The sequence below is a fragment of the Bison bison genome, unplaced genomic scaffold (assembly GCF_000754665.1).
Source record: "Bison bison bison isolate TAMUID 2011002044 unplaced genomic scaffold, Bison_UMD1.0 scf7180017864029, whole genome shotgun sequence".
Classification (NCBI taxonomy): Eukaryota; Metazoa; Chordata; class Mammalia; order Artiodactyla; family Bovidae; genus Bison; species Bison bison.
The window spans coordinates 4,788,860-4,801,366 of record NW_011494601.1 but is presented as its reverse complement, the minus strand read 5'-3'; the positions used below and the strand labels follow the sequence as shown (position 1 = coordinate 4,801,366).

Genomic DNA, 12,507 nt, shown 5'->3' with positions numbered 1-12,507 from the left:
AGCTCCTTTCTTCCTCCCATTTTTTTCCCTTTGGAATGGGAATGCCTTTAACTGTTATGGCTGTCCTGTTATTATATTTTGGAAGCAGAATACCTGTCTCCTAATTTTAAAGATCCACAGATGCCCTGAAAACACTTCGATTTTAGTCCAGAGAAACTGAATTCAGACTTCTGCCTCCAGAAAAGGAATAGAAAAAAAAATCTGTTGTAAGTAACTACCTTCGTGGTAATTTATTATAGCAGCTAGAGGAAATTAATACATATGGTTTCATTTCTCTTGGGTAGATACTTAACAGTAGAACTGCTGGATCATATGGAAACTCTCTAACATTTTGAGAAAACCTCTGAACTTCCAAAATTAAAAACTTTACCTGGGAAAAACAGTGTAAGAAAATTTCCTTTCTTCTTCTCAGCACTGTTTAGCTCTTCTGGATCTCATGTCCTTTTATTGATATGATCCCCATGTTGGAAATCCAGCATCTTCTGACCCACTGATACCCTCCTTTAGAGGGCCGGGAGTATGGTTTTTAGCTTTTTTACATCCCAGCTCAGCAAATTGGTCATCATCTCCCTCCCTGGATCCAAAGCAGCACTTGACTTGAGCAACAAATTCTCCCAAATGACAAGGCATTATGGTCTTATCAGTCTTGCTTGGGACTTTTCCATATTAAGGTGCCATGGAGGGAATGAGGGCAGATACAAGAATTTCCCACCTTTGAAAAATATCTTATTTTTCATATCATGTATTTAGGCATACTTGGAGAAACCTAGGATACTACTTTTGCAAATACTGCGAAGTGATTTCTGTTCTTAGAAGCCATAAATTTGAATACAAAACCAAGTAGTGTTTACCTTTAAAGCAAAGTGTAATTGTCGGGAAAGTACTGAGTGAAGAACATAAAGATCCAGCAGCGATCTGGTCTTTGTACTATCATTCCCATCGACCATCTTCTATTTTCCCTTCTCCTATTTCTTCCTACCCTACAGATTAAATGACAGTATTTTAACTGAAATGCATTATCTTCTAAATTCTAAAGTGCTATGCACATTTAGGATGCTATGGTAACTAGAGATCTTGACAAAACAGCTCTCTTATCAAATCAGTGGTGGTTTCTTGCTTCACACCCCTGAGATATGTAAAATGGTCATCTCAGAGGTCCAGGTCCCTCATCATTATTCTGGGCATAGATTTATATTTGATATCACTTTACGGCAGGGATAACCAAAAGCTTTAGTAAGGGAATCTGAGATTTTATTCCTAATAGTTTAACAGCATTTTGAGATTTTTGCTTGAAAAGTCAGTGATGGTGGTTAGCACCCATAAAACCTAAAAGTTAGAAATTGTAGTGGGTGGGGGGAAGGTGAGGAAGATGCCCAAGTGTACTCAGAAATGCACTCAATTAATTAAAGGCCAATAATCTCTGAAAGAGCTTGTTTTGATGTTGTACCAGAGGCTTGGTCCAGAGGGCCTTCCTTCATGTTAGTGACAATAGCCTACCAGCTGATAAGGGCCAGGGGGAATGGCAGCTTCTCCTGGGTTTCACTGAGTCCTGGCCACTGCAGTTTCTGGGGCTCCATCCTCAACAGGCACAGGGCTTTGCATATTATGTAATCTGTGTTACTTCCCCTTTGCTCAGTCCTTGCCAAGAGCCAAATAAAAGAATCCATATGTGATTACAGCTATAAAACCAAAAGGAAAATATTAGACAAAAATATAACATTTTGGGGTTTCTAAGTTTGTTTTACCTTTAATGCTAGGCAGACAGTTTACACAAATCATTTTGCTGCAAAGTAAAGAATAATGAATTAAATGTGTTCCCTGTCACCATCAATCATGTACGTTTGCCTTTGATTGACCAAACATATAAGACACATGAAATGACTTTCTAATCATGTTAGGGGGAAGAAAAGAGGGAGAAGGGGAGAAGATGGGGAAAGGGAGTTTCAACCGTTTTATTTTATTCAGAAATTCCATTGACATTTTCTGGCAATCTTCTAACATGCTGTATGGGCTTCTCTTTGCTAATAATGTTTGCCTTGAGAATTTGTAAAGGTCTGAGAACTCTTTAATTCAATGTTCTAGAAATTACCAGGGCCAGAGGGGAACAGAATCCTTGTTAATAGTTCATGGATTAATTCTCTCTTCATTTGAAATCGTTTCCAGGGAAGTTGTTTTGCATTCAGGTGGGTGTTAGTCATCTTGGGCAGAGTCAATAGCAGTGGGGGAGGCAGGTAGAGCCCCTCATCTAATGAGATTAAAGTAGGATGGAAAGAGGGTACACAATGATGTTGCCCCAAATGGGATACTGAAGTTCAGCAAATTCATTTCAATTCATGGGCATTTATTTTGATTTGTGAATTTAAACAACACACTGACTGGATTTTCTGGCAGTCAAAATGGTTTAATAACCAAATCTAACCAGACTCCATGCATCCTCACCAAGCATTATAAAGCTTTGAATTTCTAGTTTATATATGGAGTCAAAGCTCTTTAATTTGGCAAAGGAACCACATATAGTAGCAGAGGAAAAAGTTTTCAGCACCATAATCACCTCAAATTTTAAGTCTCTGCTGGTCCTGCCCCCACCCAGCTATCTGTAATAAAGGCTGGTAAGACCATTCATTCATTCAAAATGCATATATTGAGAACCTACTGTGAATCAGATGCTGTTCTAGGCACTGGGGAGAAGCAAGTAGCTCTAGGCTTCAGGATGCTTACACTGTTTCTGAGAAAAGAGGCAATACACAATAAATACCATGGAGAAAAACAAAGCCAAGAGAGTCAACAAGGATGTGGACATATGGGGTGTGGAGGCAAGGGGGATGCAGATTTTAAAAATGCAATTCTGATGTTTTTCTCACATGGAAACTTTATTCTCCCCATGAAGTCTAAGAGAGCATACAGATCCTTCCTAGAGAATATGTAAAGTAGGCCATCTACTCCTGGTAGGGACCCTCAGACGCCCCATCAAAATTTGTGAAACTTGGTCACTTTCTTCCTGTTTTTCCTACATTTGCCAGGGAAACTGCTGATTTATAAAGCATCCCTTTATTATGTAAAGCATCCCTTTATGTATATATATATATATATATATCCCTTTGTATACCATCTTCATAGATAGGAGAGCTCAACATTGCAGAGATGTCAATGCTCCCCCAAGAAATCCCCAAAATAGACCCACACATACACTGTCATCTGGCTTAAAAACAGTGGTTCCTAGGGGTACTAATTATGTAGTGTTTCTTAATCTAGGCCCTGGTTACACAGGAGTGCAATTTTGTGACTATTTAACAAGCTGTCCATTTATCAGATGCACACTCCGGTTTGTATATTATACTTCAACAAAAAGTTTGTTTTTAATCCCTTTTTAAATATGTGATTTTAATGTTTTAGAAAAAGGTCTCCCCGAGAAATTAACACTAAACAAGGACATGAAGGATGTGATAGAGGGAAATCAGAAGCTATCTAGGGGAAGAACATTCCCATCAGAGGAAGCAGCCAGTGCAAAATTCCTAGATTAGGTAAACGGACTGTGGATGATGTTAAGGAGCAGGAGATTTAGGAGACAAGGTCTGTGAGGCCACAGGAACCTGACTTCATGGGACCTATAGACATTTGTAATAACTTTATTCTGATGAGATGGGACACCATGGAGAGATTTATGCAGAGGGGTGATGGGATCTGACTCATGCTTAATAGGAGAGGGATAAGGCAAGGCAGGGAGGTCAGTTAGGATGCTGATCTATACTTTAGGAGATAGATGATGGTGGTTTGGATCTGATAATAAAGTGGAGGTAATGAGAAGTGCACAGATTCTGGGCTTATTTTGAAAGTTGAACCAAGTGGATTCTTTGCTGAATTGAATATGGTGCATGAGAGGAAGAAAGGAGCTAAGGGGGAATCCCAGAACTATAGCATGAGCAATGGGAAGGATAATCTTGCCAATAGTGCAATGGGAGAAGATCAGGTTTACAGAAAAAGAACAGGAATTCAGCTCTGGATAGGTTAGGTCTCAGAGGAGATGAAACATTCAAATAAAGATGTTAAGCAGCAATTAAATAAACAACACTGGGGTCGGGTTCTGGATGGAGATATAAATCTGGGAGTCATCCATAGGATTTATGAAAATAAATGAGATGACCGAGGAAATGAATATACGTGTATCAGGAGCAGCTCTCCACTGGTGACAGATGTCTGTAGAAGTCCACTGTTATACCATTTGTGATCAGGGTGACATCATTCTTGGGTATGGAATAAGCAACAGTTTGCATCTCACTATCTAACACCCCAAGTAGGTTTACTTTGCCAAGTGAACCCTCTTCTCTGGCACCATTAGGATTTCCTCCTGGAGCAGAAAGCCGCTTGGATCCCAGCCTTATCAGTTGGAGTCTTGGCCCCTTTTCAGAAACCCTGTCACCCACCTCTCTCCCAATCCACACAGGGTTGAGCTCTGCTTCTCACATGCCTCCCTCACCTAGATGAATACTTCCGGTTTCCAGAGTTTACACACCCATCAGCCAATAAGAATTTCTTGCTATCTCCCAGAAGCACCTACTTAAGTCAATCAGCTTCACCTCCTGAATAGGCCATGTGTAATGTCATTTCCTTCTTGAGAGCCTGTTCATTTTCCCACCTTGACTCATCCAAGCCTAAGTTAACCCCTCACCTGTCTAATACCATGACTTCTGCCCCTATAGAGCTGACCAGAGAGAAAGGCCAACAAAAGCCACAGGATAGGGCTGTGCAAACATGTGCCCAGACATCCCAGTCAGAACAGAAGCTTCTTGAAGCTGATGAGTATCTCTTAGCCATAAGGATAATAGGGTTACTAGCACACTGCTTGGAATATGGTAGGTGCCTGGGGAATCTCTATTGAATCAAGAGTTCCCATAACATAAACAACAGAAAGCTAAGGTTCCCTCTTACCGTTTATCTTATTTCCTATAGAAATACTCAAGGATGGACTTGGAACCAGCATTCCTGGTTTGACATGCGAGTTTGCCAATTCTGAGCTTTACATTCTCACACAAGATGCTAAACTTTCCTTAACCCACAGAACCTGTCCCTGTACAGAGGTAATGATAATACTGCCAAGTTTGGGTGGTTTGTGAAAATTAAATGAGACAAAGCCCATACTGCATTTAGCACAGGGCTTGGTACATAGTTGGAACCCAATATAGTCTATCTATTACTAAAGATTCTTGATTTCTATTTCCATAATGTTTTTATACATGCATACATACAAACACACATATATACATAAATATAACCCAAAATAAAGGTACTAAAAACAATTCCCTTGGCTACAATTAGTACTTGGACTCTGCACTGCTGACAGTGTATCTCAATGTGACAATGGCAATACTGACAAATGGTTTCTACATACAGCAAAGTCCACCTCGGCCAAGATACAGTCTGAGGGACTTCCCTGGCAGTCCAGCAGCTAAAAGACTCCACACCCTCAAAGCAGGGAACTAGATCCCACATGCCACAACTAAAGATCCCACATGCTACAACTAAGACCTGGCGAAGTCAAATTAATAAATGTATTTTTTTAAAAAGATACAACTTGAAAAAAAAAAAAAAAAGATACAACTTGAATAACATGGGCCTGATTTCCCTAGTGCTTCCGTATTCAGAAATAGACGATGTGATAGAAGAGACTGTGCTGTAATCAATCTTCAGTAAATTTCACCCATAAATTCCAAATCTTGTCAAACAGGGAAAACAAAAGAAGTGCATCATGTATTCCTCCAATTTCATAATCGATTTATTCAAATAATATAAACTTATGGAATACATACCATGTTTTAGGCTCTGTGTGTGTGTGTGTAAAATGGTAGATTAGCAGAGTTAAAATCATCGGCAATCCTGAGAACAATTTAAATGTGCTAAATTTGAAGGCAGCACGGATTGAAAAGAAATATCAAGAGTTAATCACTCTCTAAAATACAACACCCACACACATAATTCTGCATGTCCAAGGACAGCTAATCCTAGTAAAAATAATAGCACAGTTCACAAAGACAGCAGGTCAAGCCCCAGCTTGAAACCAGATATTTTGAAGACAAAGTTTAATATTACATGGCAAATCTCTAAAAAAAATTTTTTTTTTCTAAATCAATGGATCTTAATTATATCCAAGTGAGGATGCCAAGAAGAGGATACACGTGGCCACTTATTCATGGATGAGGCAACAGCAGATAAGCTAAGTAGTTCATTTGTCTTGGTCGGTCCAGAAGATGTTAGGAAGATACTCATTTGAACCTGACAGGCAGGTGGTAGGAGATCAGATAGCAGTCAATGAACAGGATGTTCTGAGCCCGACTGATTACGTAGATATTGACAAGTCACAGGAATCAGGGTACTTGCCTGTACCCCTTCAAGGCATTCAAGGGTGAGAACTGGGTCCTGGTGGACAAAACGCTCCTTCACCTGCATCATAAGCAACAAGCTGCTGAGCCACAAGACCCCTGAGTGACCAGTCTGAGCTGCTTTCATTAAAGGTACTGACTTATAAAGTTAGGGTGGATTTGTTCAACAAATCCCAGCACATGAGAAACTACACAGGCCATGTCTTGAAGGTTAAGTGGAGCAAATTAAGGACAAATAGTCAGAAATAAGTCTTTAACAGCAGTTAGGAATTCTTAAGGAAACTTAAGGGCTTCCCCAGTGGCTCAGAGGTAAAGAATCTGTCTGCAATGCAAGAGTCACAGGCTTGATCCCTGGGTGAGAAAGATCCCCTGGAGGAGGGCATGGAAACCCACTCCAGTATTCTTGCCTAGAGAATCCCATGGACAGAGGAGCCTGGTGGGCTACAGTCCGTAGGTGTCAAAGAGTCAGACACAACTGAAGCAATTTAGCATGCACACATGCACACAAGGAAACTTAAGGAATTCATTAACCCCAAAGATATAAGCTAAAAATATAAACAGATTCCCCAAAAGTTTAGATCAATTCAGAGGAAGGCTTTCAGAGGCAATGACTTGGCACCCTAGGGCAAAATGTCTTTGAAAGTGTCCTTGCTGAAGGGATAAAGAGGTGCTCCCCTGTATTTTCTGGTACCCCAGGGGTGGATCTCTTTGGTATCATCCATTTATCAGCAGTCCCTCTTTCTTTCATGGAACTTTATCACCCTCACTGTCAGGCTTGGCTTTTTGGCCTCATGCATTCCGAAAGCCTGGTGGACAGTCACTGTGATACATCATTCCTGTTTCAGTCTTGTCCTGTCTTCTTTCAGCAGGGTCAGGTTACAATGGATTCCACAGGAGGAAGGAACAGACGTCATATCTGCCCAGGGCCAGGAAGAGGGTGAGCTCACACTCCACCTTCGGCTTCCAGAAATGCTAAGCTTTCTCAAGGGATCAGGTCCTGCCGAAGCCTCATGCCACATCCCTCCATCCCTACAGGCCTGCCTCTCCCCATGGAAGATAAACTCTCTACCACAGGACCCAGGGGACACTGCAGAAGGAAGCCATTTCTGCAAACAGTAATCCAGGTATAGATTCTCTTTTCCATCCAACACCCCAAATAAGGCTTTGTGACCCCTGGAATGTGAGACAATATGTAAAATATGCCAAAGAGAGCATCATTATGGTGTTATTATGACCTAAAAGAAACAAGGATCTGGAATGTGGAGGATAAGAGCATGAAGACAACCCTGCAGAATTGGGAGTGTGTGCTTCAGATTGTCCTTATTTCAAAAGAAAAGAAAAAAAAAGCATATCACTTGTTATATACAGGTCATGTGCCTTAAAAAAATTTCATCAGAAAGATCACCTGAATGTCAGAAGGTGAAGGCCATATTCAAAGATCTACCTCCAAACATGGAGGGGTTGGCCCTGGACACAAATCACATGATAACATGACCCTGGGAGGGAAATGTGTTCTGAGTTATACCAGGGCCCGACGAAGCCTCTCCCGCAGGCTCTTCCTAAATAGGAACTGGCCAGTGGGATTAGCGAGGGCTGGAGGGGACATCTTTGGCTACAGAGGTGTGGCCCTTTAGGGTCTTGAGGAAATTTGGACAGAAGTTCTTTCTCCCTGCTGGTAATAACACTGAAGCATCAGCGTCACATCTATTTTATTAATTGTCTTGACAGGCAGATCTAGTTTCCACGCAGGCACCACAAAATCAAAACATACGCATGTCAAGTGCCCCGTGTGGGGTGGGGCCCTGCCAAGGCCGTGTTCTATCAACACCAGGAAGCAGAGCCAAAGTCCCCAGATCATGTGTGCTGGTCCTGTGGGTAATTCCCTGCTGGAAGAAACCACCAGAGCTCGCTTGGTGACAGTCCTTTATCCTGGTCTGGGCTCCTTGTGTTGAATGTAAGAGCCCTGGGAGACACTAGGCTACACATGGCTTTGAGGCTCGTCTCTGGGTCCAGCCACAAAGACCTCCCTGCTGCCTCTATTTGCCTGCCTTCAGTTGTATCCAGGCAGGGACTGGCAGCCTGGATTAAAGGATCCATTTAAAGAAAAGCAATGTCCTTATTTGTGAGCTGGGTCTGAGCCAGGATTCTGCAGAGTTGAGGTCTCTGGGCACATAGTAAAGTGAAGGATATTTTCATCAAGGCATCCGTCACTAAAGTGATTGAAAGGACTCCAGGATGATTTGTTCTTTTCTGTAACGTTAACTATAAATTGGCTAAATGATGTAAATGAGTTGGGCAGAGAGGGTGAGTTCTGAGATGAAAATCCTATTCTAAGTCACACAACTTACGGACGCCAAGGGTGAGCCCTGACAGGGAGTTAGCTCATCACCTGCATTCCCATCCTCCCTACCCACCCCTGTCTCTGCATCCAGGGTCACTCCCGACTGCTGGTGGTGGAGGCAGCAACAACAGCAGCAAAAGGCTGGAGAGTTCACACCTTCCATTTCAGAGTTTCTGGCCCCTTTGCAGGATCTCTTAGTGACTGACTCACTTCCTACCTCAACCATTAACAATTCAGGAAGCGGAATGTAAATAAACAAATAACAGGGAGAGGAATATAAGGCTAGATCTTGAGCTAATGGCCACCAATACCAAATCAAGGAGGCCCAGTCTAGACAGGATTTACTGCGCTGGTTTGCTACCTTGTCTGTCTAGGCTAAGCAGTCCAAGGATAAGGATCACCAAGAGCTCTCAAAGCCCACTTAGCAGAGTCCTGGGTCCTCAACCCGATGTCCTAGAAACACTCCTGGCCTGGCGTGTGAGGACAGAGTTGGGTCTTCCTGTGTCTGAGTTAGTCCAGTGGTCAGGGGCCACTTTGGGGACTTTGGAGAGGCTGCCCAGTCACCCTAGGGGGTGAACTGCTGACCGCCCGATGAGTATATCCAGACTGCCCATCTCACGGTGTAAAGGGCCCTGTGGCCCAGGACTCAGTTCCTCCCTTGACTCTTCATGCAAACAACCATGGCATGTCGGCCCTGCTGGCCTCCTTGATTGTGCAGAAATAAATAAATGAATTATGTTGTTGGGGTTTGGGCTTCAGCACAAACACATGGTCTGCATTTATCCGCACAGTGAGAGGTCCAGCAGCCACTTGATGTAAAAGAGCAAAATGATAATTCTTTTCTTTAGGCGCTCTGGTGCCATATGGAATGTATATAAATCATATTTTTGTTTTAACAGCGGAGGCTTTGTTGATAGATAAACATGTGGTTTATCTAAAAAAAGAGAGAGGATCGTGCTTTGAACAATCATTTAATGGCCATGGATGTGCCAAATAAAAATAAAAACATAATTTTGAAAGAAGCTGGCCTTGTGCCCAAATCTGTAACAAGGAATTTCTCCTTAACCAGAGTGGTTAAAGCCCGTCGATCTGTTTTGAGTTTAAGTTGTGCTCTCTACTCAACCCCACGACAAATTGAATCCGGGGCTAATGCGCTCTAATCGGACGAGACGTTACCTTTATGAATGACCTCATGGAGAAGAGGTTGGCGAGCATGGTGGAGAGCCCTTGAGCCAGGCAGCTCTGGGCGATGAACCCCAGCTTCAGTTCTGCGAGGCAGATTGCATCATCCCCCTCTTTCCAATTCCAGCTCGGGATGTTTAGCAGATGGGCCTGCGGAAACAAAAACAGGTATGAGACCTTACTTTGTTAAATGTTCAATTGTTTAAAGTCTCCTCTGGGAAATGCAGTATTTCCCAACTGCTCAGGGTCATCCAGACTCCGCCTTCCTCTCCCTTGCCTGGGTCTGGCGTTTCCTGCTTTATTCAGCTCTTCTGTGCATTAGATCTCAGTCTCCCTGCAACTCTGCTTCTGCACCTACCAGGTCCAAGTCTTCCCCTTGGGTTTGTCACTGAGCCAAACAGAGTCCAGAGAGAATTTCCTCTTGTGACAGACACGTCAACTTGTGCTACTAGAATGTCTGGCTAGGTTGTTCTAAACTGGCTCTCCAAAAAACCTTAAGACTGTCAGATGCCTGTATATTGTAGATATCTTTTTTTATCTGCCTTCCCAGATCTCTCGCTCTATGACTCCTGAGCTTGAGTGGGCATCCAGATCAACTGAAGGATTTACAAACTGCCACCCTCTCCCCCTACAGGTTCTGACTCTTTGCAGGTGGGGTAAGGTTGGAGAATTTTCATTGCTCACAGGTTCGAGGTAATGCTGAGCTAGGAACCATTTTTTGAGAAGCACTGCCCTAAATTATCAGGCATGTCACAGTGGAGACATGTTACAATCTCTTGCAGATGGACTGATCCTATTCACCAGCGAGGTCAGACCCTGAAACGAGGACCCAGCGGCATAATCATCCAATTATTTTTAAGTGGCATGAAGCAGAGAGTCAGAGATAATACACTAGATGAAAGAATTAAGGCTCAAAAGTTCTCCAGAGTTGGAAAATGGGCCAAAGAAACAACCAGAAAAGATTCAAAAGGCCTTAATGTCAAGTACAGCACTTAGGTTTAAAAAAATCAATTATATAAATCCAAAATGAGAAGCCCTTATTTGGCAACAGATATGAGGGGACAGAAAAAAAAAAAAGTGTTTGGGTAAACTAAAAATCTCCAAAAGAGGCCAATCTGTGACAGATTACAGAAAAATCCAACGGTAGTTCGTCAGAAACTGTCTCCAGATCACAGGACATACAAATATTCTCTTCTGCTGTGAACTGGTCAGGCTACTTCCCCAGCATTTGATCCAGTTGTCAGATTAAAACAGTCAGATTTAAAGAGAAGTTGACAACTGAATAACTCCCAGAGATAAATGACAGGCTTTAAGACGAGACATGGTTTCTAAACAAACATTTTTTGAAGAACAGTTAAGGAGCCAGCAGCATTCAGCCTGAAGAAGCGCCACACCTCCAGGAAGGCAGGATGGTTACCTGGACATAACTCAGGTGCTGCTGTGACCAGGAGAGACCAGGCCTGTCTTGCTTTGGTCCAAGGGCCAGAATTAGGAATGACTGACTGGTGTCTATTATAACAAAGAAGCTTTGGGCTTGTTTTATAAAGGAAGTTTTTAAGGATGTAATTTGCCTAATAACTGGAGAAAGTTACCTCCAAAATTGCAAGGTCTTTGTCCCTAAAACTCAGTATGCATTTCTCCAAGACTCAGTAGATAGACTTATGCTTTGCACAGGAGACTGAGTCAGACCTTTCTAGGCTTCTACTAATGCCAAGACTCTATGGCCCTGAAATGACTATTTCTCTCCAGGTATCAGCAAACACAAGGAGCACAAAGGAGGAGTCCCTTCACTTTCAGGGCAATATACGATCGGTGTGCTACTAGAAAGAGAAGACTCCATTGTGGAGCCATGACCAAGTCCAGTGGCTCCAAGCTTGGCTTTCAGAAATACCACTCTTGTGAAATTCCCTCTTACAAAATCCTGTTCTGTAACAATCTTGTGAATCCTAATCCAGCAGTGTTTACTCCTGGGAAAGCTGACTGTATCCTCCCCAATGAAAGCAGTTAAAATAGTCCCATGTGTGGGCTATAGCAGATGGGAATTTCTGTCAAGCTAAGTATCAGAGACCTTCCCACATCATAATTCATCACATCCCAATTCCATTAATTACCCTGCCCTCCATCCCATTTCTCTCCCTATCCTTCACTGGCTTAAGAAGCCCATTTTTCCCCTTTATATCCCTGGCATCATAGAAAATATATCAGGCTAAGTGGAAAAACACTCATCTGCATGAGCATCATCTGAGAAGAATGAGGATAAATTACATCTAAGTCATGAACAAATAAATCATCACGTGTGAAAGGAGATGTGGGTGGTCCAAGCCCCAAACAGACAACATGTAACCTTCATGGCACCTTCAAACAAATAAAAAAATCTTTTTAAGATGATCTTTCACATCCCCGTGTGCCAATTGTAGGATTTTAGGTCTTGGGTCCCTCATGTACCCATCTGGTATTGAGTTCCTTAGACATGCTGTTACACAGAAATGTCATCTGTTTCACTCGTCAGCCTTGTTTGGCTGTCATATCTTCTCCAGTTGTGGAGCAGGGAGTCACCAGGGACCTGCCAAAGGTTGGAAGGACTGTGTTCACCTCCCCCCGCCCCCCCCA

At 42.6% G+C, this 12,507-nt stretch overlaps 1 protein-coding gene and 1 long non-coding RNA gene across 8 annotated transcripts in view; one reads left to right on the top strand and one right to left on the bottom strand.

Annotated features, from left to right (window-relative positions):
- The window catches only part of KCNMA1 (potassium large conductance calcium-activated channel, subfamily M, alpha member 1), a 772,904-nt gene that overhangs the window by 205,436 nt on the left and 554,961 nt on the right, over window positions 1-12,507 (bottom strand). For all 7 annotated transcript variants that reach the window (XM_010834186.1, XM_010834188.1, XM_010834189.1 and 4 more), the window contains exon 14: window positions 9,892-10,047. In XM_010834186.1, coding sequence (XP_010832488.1) covers window positions 9,892-10,047 — 156 coding nt within the window. The remainder of the gene's footprint in view (window positions 1-9,891; window positions 10,048-12,507) is intronic.
- Window positions 9,961-12,507, top strand: part of LOC104984461 — a 38,227-nt gene continuing 35,680 nt past the window's right edge. Inside the window, exon 1 of the long non-coding RNA XR_824752.1 lies at window positions 9,961-10,065. This is a non-coding gene — a long non-coding RNA (uncharacterized LOC104984461). The remainder of the gene's footprint in view (window positions 10,066-12,507) is intronic.